Consider the following 26,158-nt stretch of genomic DNA (forward strand, 5'->3'; position numbering starts at 1 on the left):
CTGCCATTACTCTAGTGACGTCATCACCCCTGTATACAATGTATGCCATCAGTCGTGTATATAGTAACTAACAAGCAGACGTTTATAAACACTAAGTAATGGGTTTATTAGCATAAACAATACAAAGCAATGACTTGATCAATACAATTAGATATTGCTATTTTATATTACTTAATATTTTACTGTGCTCTTATTATTGCACCACGACACACTGGAACTACAAGTCCCAGAACAGTCTGCGGGTAGGCACGACATGCTGAGACCTGTAGTCCCACACACTGCAGAGTAACCCGGACTGTACACTCCACTGTCGGCCATGTTCACACCTTGTTTCCAGGAGCCGCCCCCAGTGCAGCCTGCTCCCTTCCCTTCCGTGTCTGGTTCTTCCTGGAGCCGTCTCCTCCCTCCCTCAGCTACCTGTCAGGGAACCATGGAGAGGCTGCACTTCCAGGGGGCTGCGGGGGCTATAGATGACTATGTGGAGTACCGGAGGTGAGTTACAATATTATAAGCGTCACAGATCAGTTACATACACAGCTGTGTTACTATGGACGCGTACGGACTGTGAACGGCCGCCTGAGCTCGTTGCTAAGCGACCGGGAAGGTGTTCGACGTTGTCAACTGTCAGTGCACTCAATAAAGTTTTACGTGTTCACAAGTTATTAGAAAGGGCAGCCATTCCCTGGCAGCTTTACTCACAGTGTTGTATGATGATGATGATGACTACTATTAAAGTTTAACCCTTTCCCCCAGCACACATCCTGGGCCTTATTGCCAAAGTAACTTATTTTCATATTTTTTTTTTACTAATTTGGCACCAAAGAAACATAAAAGAATGTCTTCACATATTTTTTATCTTATGGGGATACAGTATGTGAGCACTAATGTTTAAAGGGGCTGTCCAGCGAATTTTTTTTTCTTTCAAATCAGCTGGTGTCAGAAAGTTATATAGATTTGTAATTTACTACTATTAAAAAATCTCAGATCTTCTCATACGTATCAGCTGCTGTATGTCCTGCAGGAAATGTTGTTTTGTTGTCAGTCTGACACAGTGCTCTCTGCTGACATCTCTGGCCGAGACAGGAACTGTCCAGAGCAGAAGAGGTTTTGTATGGGGATTCATAGAAAACCGAGACAGAGTTCCTGTCTTGACCAGAGATGTCAGCATAGAGCACTGTGTCAGACTGATAATAAAACCACATTTCCTGCTTGATATAAAGTAGCTAATAAGTATGTAAAGACTTTAGATTTTTTAAATAGAAGTAAATTAAAAATCTATATAGCTTTCTGATATCAGTTGATTTGAAAGAAAAAGATTTTCACAGGACAACCGCTTTAATAGAAAAACTTGTAGTTTTTATTGGTCCTATTCTGGAATATATTTGACTTTTTGATGCAGCCGTAATAGGGAACTCAGAAAACCATGTTAGGCCTGGGGACCTAAAGCCTCTTGTACCCTCCTGGCCAGCTGGTTGAACCGCTGGATAGAAATCAATGCATCCAAAAGATACCTTTGTTGTCTGTGTTTTTTTTTTTTAGTTTTCATAAAAAATCACCTTTATTTGGGCTGTGAATGGTGTCAAAGAGGCAGAGCCTGTTATTTCCTGGGCCTTAGCTCCACAACACCTCACTGTGCTGTCTGCAGAGTGTACGTGGCTTATTATGCAGGGGAAGGCCATACAGCATGCTGAGGCATAACCACGCTAGGGCCCAGGGAACTATAGGCTCCACCTCTTTGAGACCATTCACAGCCCAAAAAAGGTGTTTTTTAATGAAAATAGAAACACAGACATAGGACCAGTTCACACGGAGTAAAACTGGCGGAGAGAGGAGGCGCACAAGCCCTCCCATAGGCTGCCTGTATGACTTGGAGGCTTGCAGGATTCAAATTCCGCCAGTTTTATTCTTAATTTTTATTCTGAATAATGCTTTCATTGATATCTGTCCAGCAGTGCCGTCAGTTTAGTAAGTGGTCAAGGGTCACAGACTCACTGTCATGGAAATGCATTGGCCACAGTGATTATAAAGTTGATTGGGAGAACGGCGGGTGCCCACAGGTTGTTAAAGCTGGCCATACACCTTCAATAACTAATGGGCCAACGTTCTGCCGTCAGTTATTTATTTTTCTTGCCGCCTGTCTGCCTCATATACAGGAACATTTGGCAAGGTCGAGCAGTCCTGTGTTCTCTATGGAGAGGGGTAATTCGCAGCAAGAGTGCTCTGCCTGTGGCTTATCTCCCATGAACAAAGGGGTCATGTGGTGATTTTCTATCACCCCTGACGCCAGTCTCAACCAACATATTCTGCCAGTGGACAGTCGAAAGACCCCTATTGACTTTAGACGTCTAGAGGTGAGTCGGTGAGTGAGTTGGTGCCAAAAGTAAAGGCCCTATTACATGGGCGGACAGTGAGGAGCAAACGAGTGCTATTAGCACTTGTTTGCTCCTCGTTCCCTGCTCGCTGCTGCCGCCTTTCCACGCAGCAGCGAGCGGGTGAGTCCAGGGAGAGCCGGTCGCTGATCGCCTGGGCAGCCCATAGGATATAGCGGTGGTCTGCTGCCCAGATCGCTTCTATATAAGTCGTTTGGATTTCAACATGTTGAAAGACAAACGACTTCAACAATCAGCCGACAGGAACGATGGCGGCTGATCGTTGCCCCCTATTCCACGGGACGATTATTGGCCGTAACTGACGATATGGGACGAATACGGCCGATAATCTTTCTGTGGAATAGGGCCTTAAGGGAAACAGCGCACTACACCTAATACATTTATATTACAAGTGCTGTATTAGACAACCCAGTCGTGTCTGTAAACAAGCGCCAATCCCTGTGATCAGCACTTGTATACAGAGACTTTAAAAGGCACTATCCGTCATATGTCCTTTTCCTACTATCATCCGCTGGCCACACATCTACTACACTGGGATATATATAGCCAAGAGCCCATAATTTCTCAGCAGGTTGAAATAACCCAATTAGCTGACCAATTTGCATTTTCTTGTTTTTCAACAGATCGCTATCCTTAATACACAGGGTACACAGGGTTGTGTCAGCCTCCTTGGCTTATAATCACCCTGTGTAATAGGGGCTTAGATGAATCAAAAGCCGATTCTTCATTAGGACTAGAAGAATCTTAATGTAGATTTACTTATCTCTAATCATCACTAGTTACCAATTACAACATAAAGTGTTATTTTGCATTGTCTAGGTTAGTATATCCTATGCTTCCTCCATTGCTGTCTGCAGGTGTCTTATATAATATAGATAAGAGTCCACTAGACATAAATTGTGTTTTGCAAAACCATCTTTTTATTAGGATTGTTGGTGAAGATGATGGGGGCAAACTATTTAGTCCCGAAGAATATGAAACCTACAAGAAAACAGTGCTGCCAATAAGAGCGCAAAACCGACTGTTTGTCAGCTGGAGATCACCAACCGGAATTGACTGCAAGCTTGTGGGCCCAGAGACTCCCTGCTTCTGTACTCACAGGTACTAAGACATGTTAGCAAAGTAGAGTGTTCCGCTGAGGAGTTCCATGTATCAGTCTCTCATCTGTTCTGTTTTTGCTTTTTCTATAACTAAAAACAGTCTGAATCAGGTGTTGGTAACCTACTTTTTTTTTTACCACGGAGTCCATGAAAATCTCTGTCACTTACATAAGCATCATCCTGTTTTTGCACCAGAAAATTTGGACAGTTACACAAGTTTCTGAATTTTACCTCTGAGCACCACCTCAACGTATGTAAAGCCACTAATATCAGATTGAAATGTAGACTTTCAGCTTTAATTTAAAGGGTTTTTAAGAAATCTTGCAATAAAAGCAAATTAACCTGCTGATACGTCCCTACAACACACGGTACGCTCAGGATGAAGGTAAGTTTCTTGCACCGTTTCAATGTAGTTTGGAGTTAAATTGCTATGCTAATAAGGTGGTTTGGTGCACTAGGGGTGGGACTACCAACCCCAGTGCACCGCCCTCCACCGCACCAAACCACCTTAGTAGCATATCGATTTAAGTCCAGACTACACTAAAATGGCGTAAGAAACTTACCTTCATCTTCAGCACCCCATGAGATGTAGGGAGATATCAGCAGGTTAGATTCATCTAACTTGTAAAGCACAACTGTATATGGGCTGTTCCACTCAAATACAGTAGGTTTCATATAATAGAACTTTATGGGGAATTTGTAAGAGAAATCAATTATTACATGACATGTATTAAGTCAGTTGACAGTTTTGTAATATATGTCCTCTAGATTTGAAGATACTCTTAGCGGCCCATTAGTCTGTCTAATTTTGTACCAAGCATATGCATGAACTATAGTCTAACCAGTGGAAACCATCATAGGAATAACATCCTTAGCACTAACTGTATGGTTGGTGCATAGAATTATAATGCAGTCATATGTGCATATACCCTAAGGGGAAATGTTCTATACAAATGTACTTAGAGATGTAAGGTGTCTCTTTATGTTGTGCTAATATACAAGTTTAATTTAACATATTATATACATTGTTTAGGTATAAACAGCATAAGACAGACTTTAAGGAGCTTCCGAAGGATCGCCCCATTCTGTTGCCATGTAAAGTCAGTAAATGCCCATGCAAGTCATATCACTATGTTCCTCTCAATGGTTCCCAACCCATCCGTTGCCGATGTAAGCATTTTGCTGATGACCACAATGTTACAGGATCCTACCACTGCAAAAAATGTAAGTGATCCCCTCCTTTTCTCTACGATTGCCACATACATGTGTTTTTTTTCGGTTCCATTGCTGTAGAACACAGGTGTCAAACTCAGGCCCTCCAGCTGTTACAAAACTACAATACCCATCATGCATGGACAGCCATAGCTAAAGTACACCCCTGCTGTAGAATTTGCTTTCTGTTTGTTTCACACTACTATAATCCATTTAAAGAGGTCTTTCAGGCAAAAGAGCTATAGCTCATCTGAAAACTGGAAAAAAAAAGGCTATACTCACTTACCACACAGCTGCAGCACTGCTGTCCTCCTGTAGCTTCTTCCCTTCCTTCTCGCTCTGTGAGTGCACAACTGACATCACAAGAGTGCGGCCTCTTGTGGCCAAAGGTATAATGCTGCCTTGGGCCACAAGAGTGACTGACAGGGTGGGGAGCCAGTGACTTTTTACCCTGTCAATCACATTACTGCATTTACCTATAAGGAGCATACCCTCTGATCAGGAGCATACCCAGGTGCTGATGCCGGTCTGGGGGGACTAGTAATATATCCGGGAATCAAGCCAGACTTCTGGATGCTGCGAACAAAACAAAAATAGGAAGTGCTCTATATTTTCCAGAATGGACACCCTTCAGAAGAAAAAAAAAATAAGGGTGTCCGTGCCTAATAAAACCCTGTGGGTCCATAAATCTATCCAGATTTCCTGATAAAAAAAATACAGAGAATTTTCACAGATGTGTGCATGCGGCCTTATAGGGCAAGGATGGGAAACTTGCTGCTTTGACTGCCTAGGCATGGTGGACATTGTAGTTTTGCTACAGCTGGATGGCCGCAGGTTCCCCCTCCCTGTCCTATAAGACTGACAACAAGGATAGACAAGAGAAAAAAAGATGACATGTGATATCAAAGGTAGAACCATTGAGGCTACATATACATGCGTTGGAAATAAAACCGCAGTGAGACTGCAGCAACATTTACATATATCACAGAAAGTTGGCAGCACTTCTGCAAAACACTAGGCATGCTGCAGACCTAATCCATTTTACCGCTACTTGTCAATAGTTTCCTGACCATAGAAATGAGATATACCGAGCGATTGTCTGCACTCGCATTGTGAATTTGTTTCCTGGATTTTACTGCACTACGATTTGGGGACAGTAATAAAATTAAAACATCAGCAATGAAGAATCAGATCCTTATTATCTGCCTTAATGGCATCTATTGACTTGTTATCTGTATCTGTTCACACAGGCACCAACTGCACAGGCTTCCATAGTTCCTTCACTTGTGGATGCTCTCAGCCAGCATATACCCATGATACTGTTGTAGAGACCAAGGAAGAACGACAAGCTCTAGGAAAACCTGTTGGTCAAGATGTTCCTTATGCCGCTATGGGAGGACTGACTGGCTTCAGCTCTCTTGCTGAAGGGTATATGAGACTTGATGATAGTGGTATAGGTGCGTAGCTGTATTCATTATGTAGTCACTAGTGCTGTATTTCACCTTTTATTATTTAATATGTTCTGCTTATACCTTAGTCTTTCAATAGCCTGTGGTGCCATCTAATATATTTTTTTGTGCAAAATAAAATAAGGTTTCACCTTCAACATACACTTTTATATCTCATAGAAAACTACATTTACAGCAGTGCCGTAATATATCCCTATTAGCCTTTAGCACATCCTGACAGCTCTTCCTCTCCGTTGGCAGTATACAGGCACTGGAGACCAGGCACAAGTAGTTTATTTCCTATGTATCTGCTCTCCCCTATTAGCGTAATTGTTCTAGCTTGTAAATGCAGCAATTTAGCTAATAGGTATATTAAGGATTTGCTGTTAATGCAATTTCCAAAGGTCAACATTCGCCATGTACCCCTTTAAATGAAAGCATTTGTTATATTCTGTGGTACTTCTTGGCGGCAGGAGGTTTTCTAAAGAAATCCCATAGTATGTTCTATTATCCCTTTATGCTTGTACTGGTGGAAATGGAGCGTGTCGATGGTCTTCACATACTTTTACGTAGGTGGAATAAGCTATATGTTTCTGGATTAGACTAACCTATTCCTCATATTTGGTATCATATGGTCATTGCTATATCTACCTGATGAAGAGTAGGGCTCAACCCCAAAATGCATAGTTTTTTTTTTTTTTTTTACACCTTAACAAAAATATTTTAAAACAATCTGTGACCATGTTGGGTGTTGTGACCATGGCGTAGAACCAGTGACATTCCCCATTTTCTTGCGGTTCCATTCACTGTCTATGTGGAAGACCTAAAATAGCAAGTACAGTGCTCAGCTGTTTTTGTTGGCCCCATAGAAATAAATAGAACAGCAGGACACATGTGTAACCACTAGAGAAGGGAGATCCCCGTGATCATAAATTTATCTTCTATCTTTATATGTAATATTAGGTTTTTTATGATAACCCTTTTAATGTGAAAAAAAAATCGTTTTTTATAAGGCTCCTCTATGTAGATTTGTGCATACCTTGACACTTACAGCTGTTACTTATTTTATGAATAATATCAGTATCTTCTGCTCTAGTATCATCCTTCAGTTGTCTCACATACTAGTTCACTGAAAGCCATTCGAGTGCCTATGTAACATGTAATAGGAAACATCTACATCTCTGCAGACAATGAATAAAAAATTTTTTATCCTTCATAATGATACTGGTTCAAGCTATAGGCTTGCTGTGTCTTGCCTGTGAAATAGACAGATCTTTTGTGTGTTCAAATTCACCAACAACTGTATTGAACTTTTTAGGTGTTCCTAATAGGGACTTTTTGGAATTCCCAGATGATGGTGGATCCCACCCATTTCTAAGAGCATATGGGCCGCAATGTTCCAACGTTAAAGGTAATTATTCTGGGATTACAGAATTTTCAAAGGAAACAGACCTCCTAGGTACATTTAAAGGAGAAGTCTGGTGAAAAATTTTATTAAAGTATTGTATTTGCCCCCAAAAGTTATACAAATCACCATGATACACTTATTACAGGAAATGCACATAAAGTGCTTTTTTCCTACTGCATCAATGCTTTACTTCCTGGATAAAATGCTAATGTCACGACCCGACTCCCAGAGCTGTGCGGGCTGTGGCTGCTGGAGAGGTTGATGGCAGGGGGACACTGAGGGACACAGGTCACTAGAGGGACACTGAACATCCCTCTTCCATCATCCTCTGCCTTCTGCCATCATCCTCCTCCAGCAGCCACAGGTCTGGGAGTCAGGTCGTGACATAACCATTTTATCCAAGAAGTGAAGCCTTGATGCAGTAGTAAGTGCAGGGAAAAAAGCACTTTTTGTGCATTTCCTGTAATAAGTGTCTATAGGTAATTTGTATAACTTTTGGGGGACAGTACAATACTTTAATAAAAACTTTTGACAGACTTCTCCTTTAATTTATTGTAAATTTTGCAAATATGACCATATAAACCCCATCCCTCACAGCTCCCTAAATGTATAGTGCTGGCACACGGTTATCATGGCTTCTGTTTATAATAGACGTTGTGGTATTGTGCCTAATCAATCTGGGGTATGGATCAAATTTTCCTGCATGTAGACTTTATCTGAATGGAAAGTATACTTACTTTTTTTTTTTCCCTAGAACTCCCTGCAGGAAACAAACAGATGTCCAGTCTACAGGCATCAGAAGAACAGGACATGGCTTTTTTCGAAAGGCGCTATCAGGAAAGGGTATGCAACACATTACTGTGATGGGAAAGCACTGGTAATGTAGGGCTTCGCTTTTTATAATATATATTTATTTAGTGCTATATTCTGCACTTTGCTATATTCTGCACAGTTTAGAGGTCTGCTTACTTTTATTTTGTCACATATTATGTTAGATTATGTTTTGTAACATCCTTGGTATCGCAGCACCATAAAAATAATAATATTAATAATAATGAGCAATTATGGATAGAATGAAATTATGTCAATAAGTGCCACAAACTAAAAAAAAAAAAAAAACATTTAAAAGACATTTTTTTTTACAAACTAAAAAAAAATTGTATTTGAAGGAAGCCCACAGGAAAAGAAACAGGCATGGATAGGATTTTTTATTTTTTTTTCACAGCTGCAAATTCTGTTTGAATTTTTTTTTTTTTATCCAAATATAAATTTTTATTCATTTTTTGAAAAAAGGTATAGATAAACAACAACAGGGATGGCCGAGCACAGGTGTCACATCCCTGGGAGAAAACGACAAAAAAGGAAAACAAAAACCACAAAAAAAAAACATAAGAACCATGTTGGCAATATCTCAATATCATACAAAGTCCAAGAAATCTACTCTCTAAAAAGAGTATTGTGTCGTAATAGTACTTACTAACACAAACAGCATGATAGGTCTGCCTGACAGTATTACACAATATTACACGTTCCCTATCAAGTAGTTTGCGAGGGGATAACCCTACAGTTTGAATATTTAGCGAAACCATGCACACACTCAGATTGGGACCTACACCCGCCCGTCCCATCTTGGAAGGTATACTTTAGAGATGTAAAAATACCCTTTGGAAGAAGTTAGAAAAAGTTAGCACCTTTAAAAGCAGTTTTCCAGAGCCAAGTCAGGGGCCAAGTGGACATTTTCTGCACCAAGTGGGCTCACTTGGCCCAAGTGGATTAGGGCAGGTGAGTATGTTGGATTTGAACTGTGTGTATCTATTGGCGCCTACTGTATGTATTACTGACTCCATAAATTTAGTTATTGGGTTCCAGAATTTCATATTGATAGTTTATGTTCTTTTAGTTGCAGAAAAAAAAGGCGCAAAAAGGACAGAGTTTAAAGCGTCCAAGCACTCAACGGCCTTAAAGACATTACATCTGTCCAGAAAATGTCAATTTTATCCTGTGTAGTTTTAACACCTTCTCGTCACAGCAATCTTTCATCTTTAAAGCGACTCTGTACCCACAATCTGAAACCCCCAAACCACTTGTACCTTCGGATAGCTGCTTTTAATCCAAGATCTGTCCTGCGGTCCATTTGGCAGGTGATGCAGTTAGTGTCATAAAAAATTAATTTTAAAATTGCAGCCCCGTGCCCCACGGGCGTATCTGTGCCCTAACTTTGCACCACCCCCTCCTCCCCACCCTCTTCATCATTAGGAATGCCACTGGAACATTTACTTCTGTTTGAACATTGCACAGGTGCCTTATTGATCCAGCCCATGTGCTGTGGTAACACAGGAGATGAATAGGAGGCAATCTGTCTGGAGCATTCCTAATAATGAGGAGGACGGGGAGGAGGGACAAAGAGGTTGTGCAAAGTTAGGGCATGGAGCTGCAATTTTAAAATTAATTTGTTATGATAATAACTGCATCACTTGCCAAACAGACCGCAGGACAGATCTTGGATTAAAAGCAGCTATCCGAAGGTACAAGTGGTTTGTAGGGGTCAGATTGTGGGTACAGAGTCACTTTAACTTGCATTTATTTTTCTCCCCACCTTTCAAGCTGTAAAGAATTCTTATATTTTTCAGAACAAGCTGTATGTAATGGCACACTTACCTCATTGCAGATCAAAAAAATGTGTGGGGTAAGATTTTTTTTTTTTTTTTTTTTAAAGAGCAAATCCAACTGCATAACTTTATGGGGCATTATTTTTTTCAATGTGTTAACTTCAATTCTGTAATCCTTCTGACCTGATATGGAGAATAAAGATATTGTCCTACATAAACTTAAACTCTACTATCCTACCAGGGCTGCAGGGGACACAACAGTGCTGTATATTTGCCTATCTCGCTCTGGCGCAGTTGCTGGTTCCTAAGTTGCCGATCCTCCACTGCTGTCATCATTTTGACATCATCATCTCAGCATCCAAAAAATTACTGCTAGTTACAATTTGAATGGGGCAGTGGGGGGGGGGGAGGGGAGGGGGAATTACAAAAATGTCTTGCCATTTATGCCTTTGCAGAAATGGGAAACTAGCCTTGCCAATTTTTTTTTTTTTTTTTTTTTTGTGGCATGCTCTGTAGTTTTATCAGTACCACTTTGGGGTAGAAAGGGCTTTCTTTTAGTAATTCTGATTTTGAGCATTTTTTTCATCTATGGAATTCATAAGGATAAAATATTATTAGTTTTAAAATTTCTCGTGTGGTAATACTTTGTGTTTTTTGCCGTTTAGATTTATTTATTTAAAAATATGGGAAATGGGGCGGTGTGATTTAAATTTTTATTGGGATTTTTTTAGGATTTTACAATTTTCAACTTATGCCAACAATCTTTTGATTGCATGTGCAGTACACAGTAGTACTATTGTATTGCAATGTACTGTCATTTTTGCAATCCACCATTACTGCCTGCCTATGACAGGCCGCAATAGTAGATCTCATATGGCAGCCAGCGAGGACTTCAGAAGGGCCCTGGCTGCTATGGAAACTGACCAGGACTCCAAGTTTGTATTGTGGGAATGCTGATCAGGCCTTGACACTACTGGCATGTACCCTCCTAGATCTGTGGTCACTACCAACTGTGGCATCTAAGTTGGTAAAGTGACAGTTTTCATAACTTGTTTTATATCATACATCATGGTGCCTGTTCAAGTAAAAAGTGATCTTTTATCATCTACAGATTGTGCTAAGTGGGCAGGGCTTCACAGCAACAGTGCCACTTAGCCCCGCCCACAGCAACACAGTTGGCCCTGCCCCTCCATACCATCATATGCACATAGGCCCCACCCCTCGCCAACCATTGGAACAGGCTGGCCTAAAGGTCAACTGTGTCGCTGTGGGCGGGGCTAAGTTGCACTGTTGCCGTGAAGCCCTGTCCACTTAGCACAATCTGCAGCTAATAAAAGATCACCTTTTACTTGAACAAGCACCATGACGTATGATAAAATAGGGTATGAAAACTGCTAAATTTAACCATTACACCTGTGTAGAGAAGTCAGAATGTAAAAAGGGGGTGACAGTGTACTTTGATGCTGTTCGCCAACAGTAAGTGTCTGCCTGAACCTTGCTCTATACTTCCCCATTCAACATATGACTTATACATACATGTAATGTTAAAAAGGAGTTATTTTCATCTTGATTTGTGGGGTTTTAATTTTTTTGCATAAATTATGTTACATGTGATTATACGAATGACTTTAAAGTAGTCTGGAAGAGTTCTGTTAAATATATATTAAAATATGAATCCTATATTTGCCATGCATTTTTAATTCAAGCTATTGGGCAGAATTTGTCAACACTACGCCCAGCGCCTTTTTTCCCCGAAGTACACCCGGCTCACCTGATGGGCGCGGCAAGGCATAGAGAAGGCGACTGCTTTGCTATAGTCTTAGATCCGCCAAATTTACTGAAAGGCGCGCACCTCTTAGTATATCTGGCTTGGGAGGGAGGCTTTATGTAAGACCACCATTGACTTTAATGGGCTAAAACAGTTACCACTTCATATCAAATGGAATATTTTTGGTATTGAAAATATACATACACAAAATGCACGTAAATATATGAATAAAGCCATTTAAAGGGAATCTGTCAGGTCCGGACCATGTACAGAGCTGCAGACAGGCACATAGGTCAGAACGCCATCTCTTTGCTGATGAACATCTGAAGAGTCAAAAATAGCATTTTTATAAAGGGAAGTGCCACATCCCTCCATGTCTTAGCTGAGTCATGTACAGGGCTGAGCCTCCATCCCTGTATGTCAATAAGTAAAAAGAGGTAAGGCCCCCTTTACACGTCGGGAAAATCTGTCCAGATTTCCTATCAGGAAATCCTGACAGATTTCCGGACTATAGGCTTACATTAGACACGGACACCCTTCCGGATTTTTCCGGAAGGGTGTCCGTTCCGGAAAATAGAACCGGATTTTTTTAGATCCTGTCCTATTTTCATCTGGAAACCCGGCACAGACGCCCCCATAGAATTCTATGGGAGCGCCCGAATCACAGGCACTTTCCTGACGACTGAGCAATGAGTACCATTGACTTCTATATATAGTGCGCCCCTGCTGGACACTCCATTGGAATTCCAATGGGTGTATGTAAATGTAGTATACAGTTGTTTTTGATGGAATACATTTATGAAATCCTTGCTCCCCAAAGTATTCCATAAATGTAAGCAATCAGTACATAACAGTGAGCCCGCTGAACGCTCTGGACTACTGAACTACTACTCTCCCCACCTGCTTATAGCATGCGCAGGTGATGGGAGAGTAGTAGCCGGATTATATCTCAGAGTGTAAAGCAGCAGGAGGGGGATGATGGCTGCAGTGATCAGCGGCTCCCCTGCGCGGCATCAGCGGCGGCGGCGATCTCAGAGATATAACCCAGCTACTACTCTCCCATCACCTGCTCATGCTATAAGCAGGTGGGGAGAGTAGTAGTTCAGAGCGGCGGGCATTCGGTGGCGGCGGGCTTACTGTTATGTACTGATTACTGATTGTTTACATTTATGGAATACTTTGGGGAGCAAGGACACTTGCTCCCCAAAGTATTTCATAAATGTATTCAATCAAACACACTGTATACTACATTTACATACACATCCATTGTAATTCCAATGGAGTGTCCAGCAGGGGTGCACTATATATAGAAGTCAATGGTACTCATTGACTTCTATATAGTGCACCCCCTGCTGGACACTCCATAGGAATTACACCTTTCGTCGTGACGTCACTGCTTCAGAGATAATTCTAAAACTTCCTGATAACACTAAATTAAGGGAAATAGCAGTATATGAGCATTTCCCATAATTAAGGTAAATTAGAAAATTGTATAACTTTCCATCAGTAATATCATAAATAAATTTTGGCCAGACTTCTCCTTAAGTGAACGGGTCATCAGAAAATTGCTTAAAGTGTACCTTAGGAGTTTACAGTCAGTGGTTCGAGCTGGGAAACCCCTTTAATGTATGTAACCCCATGCTGTCCCTCTAGGTAGGAAGTTGACATGAAACCGTATAATAGGCACATTATAAAGAAATTAGTTTATTGATTGGTATGTCACCGCATTAGATGGGAGTACCAAACAGCAGAAATAGCAATACACAGCAGACAATGAAGTTTTAAAACAAACTTATATTATTGTAGCCTTTTTCAGAAGAGAATTGTGTTCATTGCCTCTTTGGAAGAGAACATCTTTGATGTGACTGAAGTACACGGCAATTCCTTGACTGCTCCTTCCATCGGAAGCATTTGCAATAGGTTTGTATTCCTTGTTTCTCCTAGAAGAGAAAAAAAAATAAATTGACATACAAGTTACAGCCCTCTGCAGGTTAAGAGATAGTAGAGTTCGTTGCTTGAGCTAATTTGGAATACCAAGAAGAGTTCCCTTGGGCTACCACTTCATGGCAATCGGTTTGTAACACTGCTGATGTTTAAAAGGTTCCGTGTTTTGTTCTCTTTAGTGTTAAGTACATGCATTATAGAAGCCCAAAGAGTTTAAAATCATCATGTCATGTCTTTCTGACCATTCCTTTAACCTATATGTGGGGAAGCCCTCCTATGATGCAGATGCATTTACTTTAAAATAGCAACACTGGAGCCCTTTACTAAGCGGTCTATCTGCTGTCACTGACAGCAGCTCCCTGTGTACCGCACAGAGCTAAAAAAATCACTCCCCTCCTCCAGGCTGTGTTGCCCTGCTCTGTTTTGTTTGTCCATAATATGGCCGACATGGAGGAGCATTTGACCAGGCTCAGTGGTGGTCACTAGGGGGCGGGGCCTGGTCACATGCTCCTACAGGTCGGCCGTTTTATGGACAGAAGCCGCACAGAGCAGGGCAGCACAGCTTGAGGGACAGGGGGCTGATTTTAGCTCTGAGGTTCACAGGGAGCGGTGTTCGCCATGATTTTCCCCAACAGCGATATTGGTGGTTGTACACGACTGCCTAGACAACCAAACCTGCGGTGAGTGGTGGGTACATCTAATAGCTCAAGATGTATGGAGACCTTTAATCCGCTCCACTCTATGCATAATAATCCTTGTAGTACAAACTCACTTGTACAAGGCCACACCAATCACTGCAGCAACCGCAACCAAAGCTAGGGGAATAAGCACTGCAGGAAGTGTGCGCTGTAGTTTGGAACCTAAAGGGGAAAGAAAAAAAAAAAAAAAAAAAAAATTTATACTATGTTTGACAAGTCTACAGTTCACAAATAGACATCACAAGATAATGTCTGCAAGTTACATCTCATGTAGTTTGATCTATAAACAGACTTTAACGTGATACTGCCAGGGCAGAACAGAGGGCATTGGTCATTATAGTGATATCATTAACATTTAAGGCAGCAATTGACATTTTTTATTATTACACACTGGAAGTTGCTGTATGTACATCACTTACCATCTATAGACAGCAGCATACTAGTTAGAACCAGACTTGTATTGTCACTCAGCGTAATGTTGACGCAATAAGATCCTGGCTGAAATGTTCTTCTTAGGGTCAGTAAGCACTGGTCAGAGGGAGGAACTGCATCACACACCATGTCCCGGGGAATCATACAGCTAGCATCTGACACTATGGTGCAGGCATCTGTAGGCAGGCTGAAAGAGCAGGGATCATATCAAATACAGAACAGCTTTATCATTTGACGGAACTAACATTTTCTGTTGGTCGACACATACCTTCCTTGGCAAGTCACCACAAAGTCAATCACAGAGTTGTCAGTCTGAGAAGTAGATAGTTGAACACTTTTCATTTCCATGACGTTAACCACAAGGATCCCATCTGTAGTTGAGAAAAGGAGTCAGGATTCTAGCACTATTATAAAGCCAGCAGTGTACAAGTCAGATAACTTACCTACAATTGTAATGTTTGCAGTATAATACCCATATCTGTATATAAAGCAGCCAGGAGCACCAGTAGTAGTATGAGGGGTGGTAACGTCTGGCCTTTCAGTTAGTGGGAAAGTTCCAGGCTCAAACAGTTCTGGGAAGTTACCTGCAACAGAACAAACCACATCGAAGCCTCGTGCATATGTTACAGCCTTACTGTAGCCGATTTGTTACACAACTCATTCCTTATAAAGCCACCCCTAATTTTGGTTTCAGAAATAAGGGTGCTGTCCAGTAGTAGATAATAGGGGCGTTTTGGGCGGCAGCCCGGGGCCCTGAGCTTCTGGGGGCCCCCCCCCCCCCCCCCCATGACCACCCAAAAAGACTTTATACTTTCAGTGGTGTACTGTCTCCTGGCTACATTTCCACCATGATTTGCAAAAAAAAACAAAAATTTTAATGGCAATTTTGCACAAATCAGGATATCATGACATATGTCCTGTATTATGAACGCCAGGCTAGTGCTGCCATAGTTACAGTGGGGTGGGGGGATCCAGGCTTGGTGAACTGCCTGAGGCCTATGGTAAAGTTAATCCGCCCCTGGTGCTGTCCCACATGCTAGTTTGGGTACCATGACATGGCACCCCCTCCCCATCAATTAATGTATACCGAATGCCTATTGGGCAACACTAAGGCTGTATGGAGTAACATTACACCATGGCCATCTTCTTCCAAGATCAGTGCCATACCTGTGTATGGTGTATGCAGAAAAGGTCAGCAGAGCATCAATTACGAGTCTCAAAACTAGCCAGATATCCCTCCAGGGAAGGACCCAGCCAGGGCAGCCATCAGGAATTTTGGGGCCCCATACAGCTGAAGTGTCTAGGCCCCCCATTAACAAAAAAATCTGAGACGGTGTGCAGAGGCAGATGCCACTGGAAGATTGGCTGGTGTGCGCGACATATCCAAAGCAACCCAATTTCAATGCACAAACCCTATTATTAAAGCACGGATATGCACATATTAGAGCTGCCAGTTTCCAGTTACCTGCATTGCATTGTGTAGGCGACTAGGAATGAATCGCGTCTATGACACTTTTTACACCTGCACAGCTCTTGGACCACTGCTCTGCCTCCAGACCACCCTCCAAGAATGATTGGCAGCTGGCTGTGCAGGATTTCAATATAGCCAAAGATGAGCCAGCTGTCAATCATTTTTGGAGGCGGCAGCATAACGACAGAGCTGTAGTTCAAGAACAGGGTGGGCACAGTACCAAAGACCCACTTGACACTGTCACAAACAATGATAAAGGTCCCTACACTAACCAAATATCAGAGACTGCCAGTTACCATGTGAAACGTGCAAATGCTGGACAAGTAAATGGAGTTACATTTACATGAGTGGATGAGACTCCACATGTATAGTCACAACATTTTATAGTTTGGACAATTACGCATGCAATGATGCCAAATAGGTTTCTTTAAATAAAAAGGAAAATGGGGAATTAAAATTTTAAAAAAGTTCTAATTACCCTATACCTCCCAGCATACCTCCTTGTGCACAATTCCCAGCATACCTCCTTGTGCACAATTCCCAGCATACCTCCTTGTGCACAAGAGGGTATGCAGTGAGTTGTAGTGCACAAGAGGGTATGCTAGAAGTTTTTGTATGGGGGGGGGGGGGATGCTGCTGCACAACTGCAACTCCCAGCATACCTCCTGGTGCACACAAGGAGGTAAGCTGGGAGTTGTAGTATACAAGGAGGTATGCTGGGAGATGCAGTTGTGCAGCAGCAACTGCCCAACACAATTCCCGGCATACCTCTTTGTGCACTACAACTCCCAGCATACCTCCTTTGTATGCTGGGAGCTGTTGGGGGGGGGGGGGGGGGGGGGAGGGACAGCTGACAGCAGCAGCAGTTCCAGGGGAGGATGGGAGTGGGCCTGTGGGTGCAAGAGATCGCTGACTGCATTGGTGGGTCCAAGAGGGAGAGGATGGGACCGCAGTGGTTAAATGACTGCCGCCTGGGCCACAGTCATTAGCAGTGGGGGGCGCTCCATATGCAGCAGACGCCCGCGTGCCCGCAGTGATGGCGGCATCTATAGTCTAAAAGGATCCTGGATGCAAGATTTGGTCATTTGGTTCTTTTGTTTATGATGGGACCATGTATCATGCTTTTAGTGGTTCTTTATGTATAATAAAGCTATAGATTTTATGCTGACTGCTTGGATGTGCATTATTTGTGTATACACATGTATATCATACATCCATCATACACACTAGGGATGGTACGAACCCGAACCCTCAGTAATGATCCCCGCTGTCTGCCCGCTCCGTGGAGCAGGAGGACCGCCTGGAAAACAGCCATAGGCTGTATCCCAGTTTTCCAGGCGTTATTCCCGCCCACTCCACGAAGCAGGCAGACAGCAGGAATCTGCTGCCGAGCGTTTAGGTTCATGCGAACCCGAACCTCGGCAGGTTCGGACCATCCCTAATACACACATGTATAAGATACATCCATCATACACACGTATACAATACACATTCACCATATACACCCAACACATGCTGTATACACTACAGAGATTGACACAGATTTATGCACAATACATATCTACATCCATGATCCATACTACACACACACTACTACACACACACTTCCCTGCTCTGCACAGCAGGGAAGCTACAGGGGGGTCCATGTGGTGCAGGTCTCAGTTTTAACTCCTCACAGCCGCTCCAGGCCCCTCCCCCTCTTCTGTCCCAGCATCAAAGAGCAGGAAGCTAGCAGAGAAAGTAGCGAGTGTGCGGGTGAGGGGCCCAGGGGAGTGAGGAGGGGGACCCTGCTTGTGTCTACACCTCCCTGTCACCCATCTTTCCTGTCTCTATATTATACATGACTATATAGTGACAGTAAGCAGGCTGACAGGGAGCTGCAGAGTGCAGTACAGCTGGCAGGAGCCTCTGTGCAGGGAGGCTGGATGGCCGGGCACCCCCGATTCCAGTTTTGGCTCGGGCCCCTGACAGCTGTACCGCCAATACTGCCCTGATGGCGGCCCTGGACCCAGCAAAGGGATGGCTCCTGTACAGAGACCACCAAAACCACCATATTGGTGGCCCCTTCAGTCAATAACCCAATTACAAGTCTGATGACATGATCAGGGAAGTACCAAAGCCAGATATAGACCTATGTATAGGTTGTGTTTGGTATTGCAACTCAACTCTATTCACTTTCATGGAGCAGAGTATCAATGCCACAAGAACCCGAGACAAGCTTGACACTTGGGGGGGAGAAAGCAGACAGGTTTTTCTTTGTACTCTGCAAACCCTTTAGAAGATTGTTACAACTTACCAGTAGAAATACTGGGTGTAGTTGGTAGATTTGTTGTAGGGATTGGAGTAGGCGTCACAGGTTCACACGGACCAGGGATGGCAGCTTTGATGATCAAGTTAGCACTGAAATTTCCAAGCAAGTCATATGTATAAGTAGACATTGGGTTATTGGAAATAGATGAGCCATTGCCATCAGCATAGTCCCAGTCAAATGTCAGTGTAGACTTATTGAGGTAGTTGCTTGGGTCATGGAGTCTGATGTCAAATTGAATTGGTGAATCCTTAATAAAGATGTTGTCTGATGAATTCTTGTCATTCTTCTGGGAAAGGTTCACGTAAAATGGAATTTGATCTAAATAGAAACAGTTGATTTCATTAACAACTCATTCAATTATAATTTTTCCTTCTAGAAAACACACTGACATTTGGTATACATACAATACATATAAGACATACAAAAGTACTAATCCAATTCTTCTTATTCTCTCCATTCCAGGGGGTGGGACCAGAGCTTGGCAGTTTGCAAGCAGCACTCACATTGGGCAGAATAAGTCGTCCAGATAACAGAAGCATCTACTTACAAGCCCTTATTAATGCAAATTCACTCATCTATACAGTGGTCCCTCAACATATGATCTTAATTGGTTCCAGGACAACCATTGTATGTTGAGACCAAAGTTCTATGCAGTACAGGACATGTAGTATCACACTATACTCTGAAGAATCAGTACCAGACAGCCAACCAGTGCATGCATTTCAGTAATACAGCGGTACCTTGGTTTAAGAGCTCAGTTTTTCAAAATTGTGACCAAGCGCAACGCTTTGGTTTAAAAGCTCCCTGTACTGGGTGGGAGCGCAAGTGGAGGAGGGGCATTGCCTGCATGGCGGGGTCTGCAGCCCTGTACTTAACCCAGGAAGTCTCCCTCACCTTCCAAATCATAGAAGATCCACTTCAGGCTGGGGCTTACATCAGGGGACAGTATTGTGGAGGTAATCTCTTCATGGCTGTAACCCCTCTCTCCCTGGTCAGAGAGTGCCGCTATACTTTGCCCACATCTGTCCTGCTCATTCCTTCATACTCCCTGCAGTCTCAGTCAGCCCTTGTGTTTCCCATCCTCTCCATTACTGTACAGTAATTTATAACACATTTTGCTGTTTCTAAATGTTTTATCTGTTATTCAGAATATATTTTCGGGGTGCAGAACTAATTGCCTGCATATCAGTGATTTATGGGAAAATTAGCTTTGGTTTAAGAGTGGATTTGGATTACAAGCATGGCCCCAATACAAGTTATGCTCATAATTCAAGGCTCCACTGTACTGGAGTTTTATCAGTAAAATTGCCTGTTTCATTGGTCAGTCATCTAGTAATTCACAAGTGCTGCAGATCCCGACTGTCTGTAGCATTGTATGTTGAGTCTGGTCTCAAGTTATGATGGTCCAGAAAGGAACATTGTATCGAGGGATCACTGTACTGTGTAAGGCCCCGTTCCCACTGATCAAAAACAGCGGAATATGTTCATTCTTCAGCACGGACAGAGCAGGAGCACGCACCTCCCATAGACTCCTATTATGAGCGGGAGGCTAACGGCATTCTGCGGCGGACAATTCGCTAGTTTTGCTCAGTGGGAACAGGGCCTAAGGGTTCATGCACACTGAGCAAAAGGCGAGGAATTTCTGCTTGAAATTCCTCTATTCTGCTCAGAGCAGAATTTGAGTGGAATTCAAGCCCCATTGACATCTATAGCATTCCTCTAGCAGATTCTGCCAAAAGTAGTGACAGGTCACTTCTTGAGGGTATGTGCACACTGAGGAAAAGGCGAGGAATTCAGCTTGAAATTCCTCCCGTAAAAAATGTGCAGAGCAAAGTCCCATTGTGTTCAATGGGTTTTCTGCTCTGCTGTTCACACTGCAGAATTTCAGAGCAGAATTTTCTGCTGTAGATCTGCTAGAGGAATCCTATAGTAGTCAATGGGGGGGCTTAAATTCTGCTTGAATTCTGCCTGAAAACTTTCAGCTACAATTCCTCGAGAATTGCTCAGTGTGCACATAGCCTCAGGGTATGTGCACACTGAGCAATTCGAGGAATCATAGCTGAAAGACTTCTGCTTGAAATTCCTCGCCTATTCTGCTCTGGCGGAATTCGAGCCGAAATCAAGCGGAATTACCCAGCAGAATTCAAACCAGCAGAATTCAAACCCCATTGACTTCTATAGGATTCCTCTAGCAGAATCCGCCCAAAGAATTGACATGTACATTCTTTGGGCGGAATGCGGATTCTGCGCGGAACCCGCACAGAATTCCAGACGGAAATTTACTCTGTGTGCACGGGCAGTCGGAAATCCCATTGTTCTCTATGGAAAGAGCAATGTTGCATTTACACGGGCGGAATTCCACGCGGATTCCGACCGCTTTTTATGGCGGAATTCCGCGAGAATTGCTCAGTGTGCATATACCCTTAGGGTATATTCACACGAATGGGCTCGCAGCGAGATTCTCGCTGCGAGCCCGGCAGGTCCCATACACTACATACTTGCTGCGGTCTAAACGACCGCAGCGAGTATCTAATTCTGCCGCCCTTAACCCCTTCTGCTCCCGGCCGGCTCCCCCGCTGAAGCATACTTTACCTGTCCTTGCTGCACGGGTCCGGCGTCCTGCTCTCCCGTCCGGCCAATCAGTGGCTGCAGCTGGGCAACACACTAATTGGCCGGACGGGAGAGCAGGACGCCGGACCCGTGCAGCGAGGACAGGTAATGTATGCTTACAGCGGGGGAGCCGGCCGGGAGCAGAAGGGGTTAAGGGTGGCAGAATTACATACTCGCTGCGGTCGTTTAGACCGCAGCAAGTATGTAGTGTATGGGAACTGCCAGACCCTGCCGAGCTCGCAGCGAGAATCTCACTGCGAGCCCGTTCGTGTGAATATACCCTTAGGCGGAAAGTTGATCTGCGGCAGAAAATTCTGCAGTGTGAACAGAGCAGAAATCCCATTGAACACAATGAGACATTGCCCTGTTCATTCTTTTACGGGAGGAATTTCAAGCAGAATTTAAGAGCGGATTCCTCACCTTTTGCTCAGTGTGCATGAGCCCTTAAAAAGCAAAGCACTAGATTATCTCTGCAATCCACATTGTCTGCCTTCTAACTCACTACCACTCTTTCCTGGGAAAAGCTGGATCCAGTCCTGGGAAACTGGTTTCCCCAGGTCTGGATCTAGCTTCGCCCAGCACTTGGGGAGGAGCAGCACAGAGTTAAAAGGCAAAAAAGAAGTTCCTGATCATGTTCTATATGGCTTAGCCTACAAGTTTCACAGCTTACCAGTTACAATATAGCTACTGATTGCTTTAGCAACAGGGTCGTATTTACGATAGCCTTTTCGGAATACAGTGACCTCGATCGCTTGTGTGCCAGCTGTGATGTTTGTAGTATTTATGGACACAACAGCAGAAGATCTACCAGTCTGTTGGTAATACTGGCCTGATGGGAGAGAATACAAATTGTCAGTATGAACTATATGTACTAATAAGTCAGCTACAACATTTATAAGCCCTCTTCCCTGATTGGAGTTCTGCATTCTAAGCCAGCAGAGTTATTCTGTTACAGCATCCAATTTAATGCAATTCAGATTTTCTACAAAATGAGCTATGTAGCCGCATGTACCAGTATAGCCTTAGGTTAAAGCTAGGATGTCCCTTAGTGTTACAGGCACAAGCACAAGCTAACCTTGAGTGGAGAAGATGTAAATAAAGTTGTTTCGTCTCCAGCTGGAGTGATGTGGGAATGATCTTCCATCTGGAAAGTTGTTGACAAAGCTGCAGTTTCCTTCATCACAGATCTCTGCCCACTTGGTCCAGTTATAGACATATTGGTCTGGGAAGCTGGAGGAGACTGTATACAAAGTTTAGTATCATACCAGCTAAGAATCTCTAACCTTCCATACTGTCATTGTACTTACCATTTCCGCAGCCTCTTTCATAAACTATGTCTCCATCCTCATTTTCTTTCTGGCACCTGGGAAACTGCAGGGTCACAACAAAAGTGACATTTGACCCTATCAGCGCAGGGCTGTCACTGGTCAGCAATGCCTCCACCTTGCCACCTAGACAAACATAGAAAACTTAGCATGATTTCAGTCATATGCACCAACATCTTATAGACCAGGGGTCCTCAACTGGCGGACCGCGGTCCGAACCCGGACCGCGGAGGCCAGCTGTCTGGACCCCTGGTCAGACCTCCTAACCGCCCCGGATCCGGTCTGTCCCGCTCCCCACCGCACTGCCTCCCACCCCATAGGCGTACTGTCCTTAGATGTCAGTACGCCTGTGGGGCTGGGGGCAGTGTCGGTCCAGCCCCCGGCTGATACGCGCTCTCTGGGGATGTCCCGGGGATTCCCCAGCAGAGCGCGCACCACAGACCTCAGTGTACGCTGCCGGCCTGTCCTTCCCGGAAGTGCAGGCCGGCGGCGTACGCTGAAGTCACTGATGCGCGCTCTGCTGGGGAATCCCCGGGACATCCCTACAGAGCGCGTATCAGCCAGGGGCCGGACCGACGGGAAGAGAAGAAGACAGCCGCAGCGGGGAACGAGGTGCTAGGTGAGTTGTTTTTGTTATTTTTTTTCTGTCTGGGGGGCATCTACAAGGGGAGAGCGCACAGGCTATATACTACTGGGGGGAGCGCACAGGGGGCTATATACTACAGGGGGGACCTCACAGGGGGCTATATACTACTGAGGGGGCTATATACTACTGGGGGGAGCGCACAGGGGGTTATATACTACAGGGGGGACCTCACAGGGGCTATATACTACAGGGGGAAAGCACAAGGGGGGCTATATACTACTGGGGGGAGAGCACAGGGGCGCTATATACTACTGGGGGGAGCTCACAGGGGGCTATATACTACTGGGGGAAGAGCACAGGGGGAGAGCACACAGGGGGGCTATATACTACTGGGGGGAGCTCACAGGGGGCTATATTCTACAGGGGGAGAGCGCACGGGGAGGCTATATACTACTGGGGGGAGCTCACAGGGGGCTATATACTACTGAAGGAGAGCGCACAGGGGGGGGCTATACACTACTGGGGGAGCTATATACTACCAGCGCAGTCACCCCCTTTGTACCCAATATCAAAGGCCTGGTGAGAGAGAAAAAAAATGCCAAATTTTCCCGCTAATAAGCAGCAATTCTGTATATAAATAGTTGAACGTTTGTGACAAAGTAACAAAACACGTTTCCTACTGATGTTCAGCTCGGACCTTCACCTGACAATAGACCCCGGTAAGTGGACCTTCACTAAAAGTTGTTGAGTACCCCTGTTATAGACAATACATCATGAGTATTACCTCGCCAGCAGTTTTCCCATCTAGCATCACCAGACTTCCAGGTAGGGTAGAGTTTCTCATCCCATGAGTTGGTATTAGGACACCAGCCATCTATATGGTTATTGTGACCTCTAGAGGCAGATTTCATGACATCCTGGAACCCTGTAAGGTTGGACAGTTTTTTTTTTAATATGTATGGATTGCAAAACCAAATTAGTGTTGATTAAAGCCAATATGGAATTATTTAGGATGTACGGATACCCATGTTTCCTTCTAAGCACTCAAGTACAACTAGTAGCTCTTAACATTAAGAAATTACAGCTTCATGGCCCCCCTTTCCTGGTCAGAACATATAGTAATAAACCAAAGTGTTTTACATTAGATGTCCCCCCAGTCAGTGTATTCCATTAAGGCTTGCAGTAAAGCAAGTCACTAAATGCTGTTAAATAGCCTAGACTATCCCCCATCCCAAAAAGGGGACCCCTCACACTTCAGTACTTTGCTCTAATCAGTATAAATTTAGGTAATACATTCCCTTTTTAAACCTCCCCCAGTGAAGTCTAGAAAGATCTTGTCCAACCATTTTAGAAATACAGGTGTCTCATGAGCTCAATGTCTTGTAGCAAATTTTAAGGATAAGGCTGGGTTCACACTGCATTTTTGCAATCCTTTTTTTCCCATCAGTTTTTGCAATAGTGTTGACTATGTTTGTCTATCCATTAAAAGTAACTAATTAAAAACAGATACATTGAACAGATTCCAAAAACACAGTGTGAACCCAGCCTTATCCATCCACATACAAAGAGTAAAATAACAAAAAGGAACTCCTCACACTTACGTTTTCCTGCCTGAATGCCTGAGACCAGGCAGAGCACCACCAGCCCCTCCACTACTGCAGCCAGCATCTTGGAAGGTGAATGAGCTGCTCAGGACTCTGCACACCAGCATATAAATGGGAACCAACAAGTCCCAGCTGTGGGAAATAGTCATCAGTGCCCATAGTCCCTCCTCCTGTTTATGAAACATCATGTGATCAAATAAGGCCGCATTTACACATTCTGTGTTCTGCGCGGAACACGGATGTGGAATGCATATCAGGCTGGGTTCACACTACGTTTTTGCAATCTGTTTTTTGCAAAAAAAACGGCTGAAAAACTGGTGAAAAAAAAACGAATGCAATTGTGTGCATCCGTTTTAATCCGTTTTTCCATTGACTTCCATTATAAAAAAAAAAGGGATCAAAACGGATCCGTTTTTTTTTTTGACGGACACCAAAACCTGGTCGACCTCATTTTTGTGTCCATGAAAATAACAGATCCGTTTTGATCCATTTTTTTTTTTATAATGGAAGTCAATGGAAAAACGGATCAAAACGGATGCACACACATGCATCCGCTTTTTCCATCAGTTTACATGCATTCGACGTCCGTGTTCCGTGCAGAACACGGAACGTGTGAATGCGGCCTAAGGCTTGGTTCACACCGCGTTTTATTGTACATTTCATTGTTTCAATATTAATCTATTTACAGAAGCACCAGTTTTTGGCATAAGTTTAATGTATATGTTTTATTGTTATATATGTTTATTGTGTATATGTTAAAAGTATACAAACATGAAGTGTAAACCCAACCTTATCAAGAAACGTATGACTTCAGCTGTGTGCAGATAGTGCCTTCTATTGTACTTCATTAAACTGTGTTTTGAAGGTAAAATGGGTTATCCAGCAAAAATCTTTTTCTTCTTAATCAACTGGTTTCAGAAAATTACATAGGTTTGTAATTTACTTCTATTTAAAAATCTCAAGTCTTTCCTTACTCATCAGCTTCTGTATGTCCTGCAGGAAAGTTGTTTTCTTTTCAGTCTGACGGTATGTGCACACTTAGGAATAGGGGCTCATACACACTGAGCAAAAGAGGCGGAATTTCTGCTTGAAGATTAGAAGCAGAATAGGAGCAAAATTCAAGCCTCATTGACTTCTATAGGATTCCTCTAGCACAGCGCTTCTCAAACTTTTTCTTCTGGAGCCTCACCCAACAGACCAAGGCAATGCCTGGGCCTAACCAGCCTGACCAAGAGGGTGCCT

At 43.5% G+C, this 26,158-nt stretch overlaps 2 protein-coding genes across 2 annotated transcripts; one reads left to right on the forward strand and one right to left on the reverse strand.

Annotated features, from left to right (window-relative positions):
- The first annotated feature begins 210 nt into the window (after positions 1 to 210).
- Positions 211 to 9,671, forward strand: FAM221A (family with sequence similarity 221 member A). The gene is made up of 7 exons (XM_069958789.1): positions 211 to 492; positions 3,318 to 3,491; positions 4,524 to 4,714; positions 5,953 to 6,159; positions 7,469 to 7,561; positions 8,313 to 8,401; positions 9,459 to 9,671. The coding sequence occupies exons 1-7, from the start codon at positions 317 to 319 to the stop codon at positions 9,519 to 9,521; spliced, it is 993 nt and encodes a 330-aa protein (XP_069814890.1). The 5' UTR covers positions 211 to 316; the 3' UTR covers positions 9,522 to 9,671.
- Positions 9,672 to 13,727: 4,056 nt separating this feature from the next.
- LOC138784774 (protein QNR-71-like) lies at positions 13,728 to 24,980 on the reverse strand. The gene is made up of 11 exons (XM_069960462.1): positions 24,914 to 24,980; positions 24,097 to 24,237; positions 22,709 to 22,852; positions 22,477 to 22,641; positions 22,072 to 22,230; positions 18,777 to 19,109; positions 15,453 to 15,593; positions 15,278 to 15,380; positions 14,997 to 15,196; positions 14,652 to 14,739; positions 13,728 to 13,875 (listed from the first exon to the last, which is right to left on the reverse strand). The coding sequence occupies exons 1-11, from the start codon at positions 24,978 to 24,980 to the stop codon at positions 13,728 to 13,730; spliced, it is 1,689 nt and encodes a 562-aa protein (XP_069816563.1).
- Positions 24,981 to 26,158: the final 1,178 nt, after the last annotated feature.

Source organism: Dendropsophus ebraccatus, chromosome 2 (genome assembly GCF_027789765.1).
Source record: "Dendropsophus ebraccatus isolate aDenEbr1 chromosome 2, aDenEbr1.pat, whole genome shotgun sequence".
Lineage (NCBI taxonomy): Eukaryota > Metazoa > Chordata > Amphibia > Anura > Hylidae > Dendropsophus > Dendropsophus ebraccatus.

Excerpts from the sequence above, each read along its gene's own strand:
- FAM221A (XM_069958789.1), top strand. The coding sequence starts at position 317 with ATGTTCACACCTTGTTTCCAGGAGCCGCCCCCAGTGCAGCCTGCTCCC. Across the intron at positions 6,160-7,468 it reads ACTTGATGATAGTGGTATAG|GTGTTCCTAATAGGGACTTT; the intron begins GTGCGTAGCTGT and ends TGAACTTTTTAG. Across the intron at positions 7,562-8,312 it reads GCAATGTTCCAACGTTAAAG|AACTCCCTGCAGGAAACAAA; the intron begins GTAATTATTCTG and ends TTTTTTCCCTAG.
- LOC138784774 (XM_069960462.1), bottom strand. The coding sequence starts at position 24,980 with ATGCTGGCTGCAGTAGTGGAGGGGCTGGTGGTGCTCTGCCTGGTCTCA. Across the intron at positions 15,594-18,776 it reads TACACCCAGTATTTCTACTG|GTAACTTCCCAGAACTGTTT; the intron begins GTAAGTTGTAAC and ends GTTCTGTTGCAG. Across the intron at positions 15,381-15,452 it reads TGCAAACATTACAATTGTAG|ATGGGATCCTTGTGGTTAAC; the intron begins GTAAGTTATCTG and ends TCTCAACTACAG.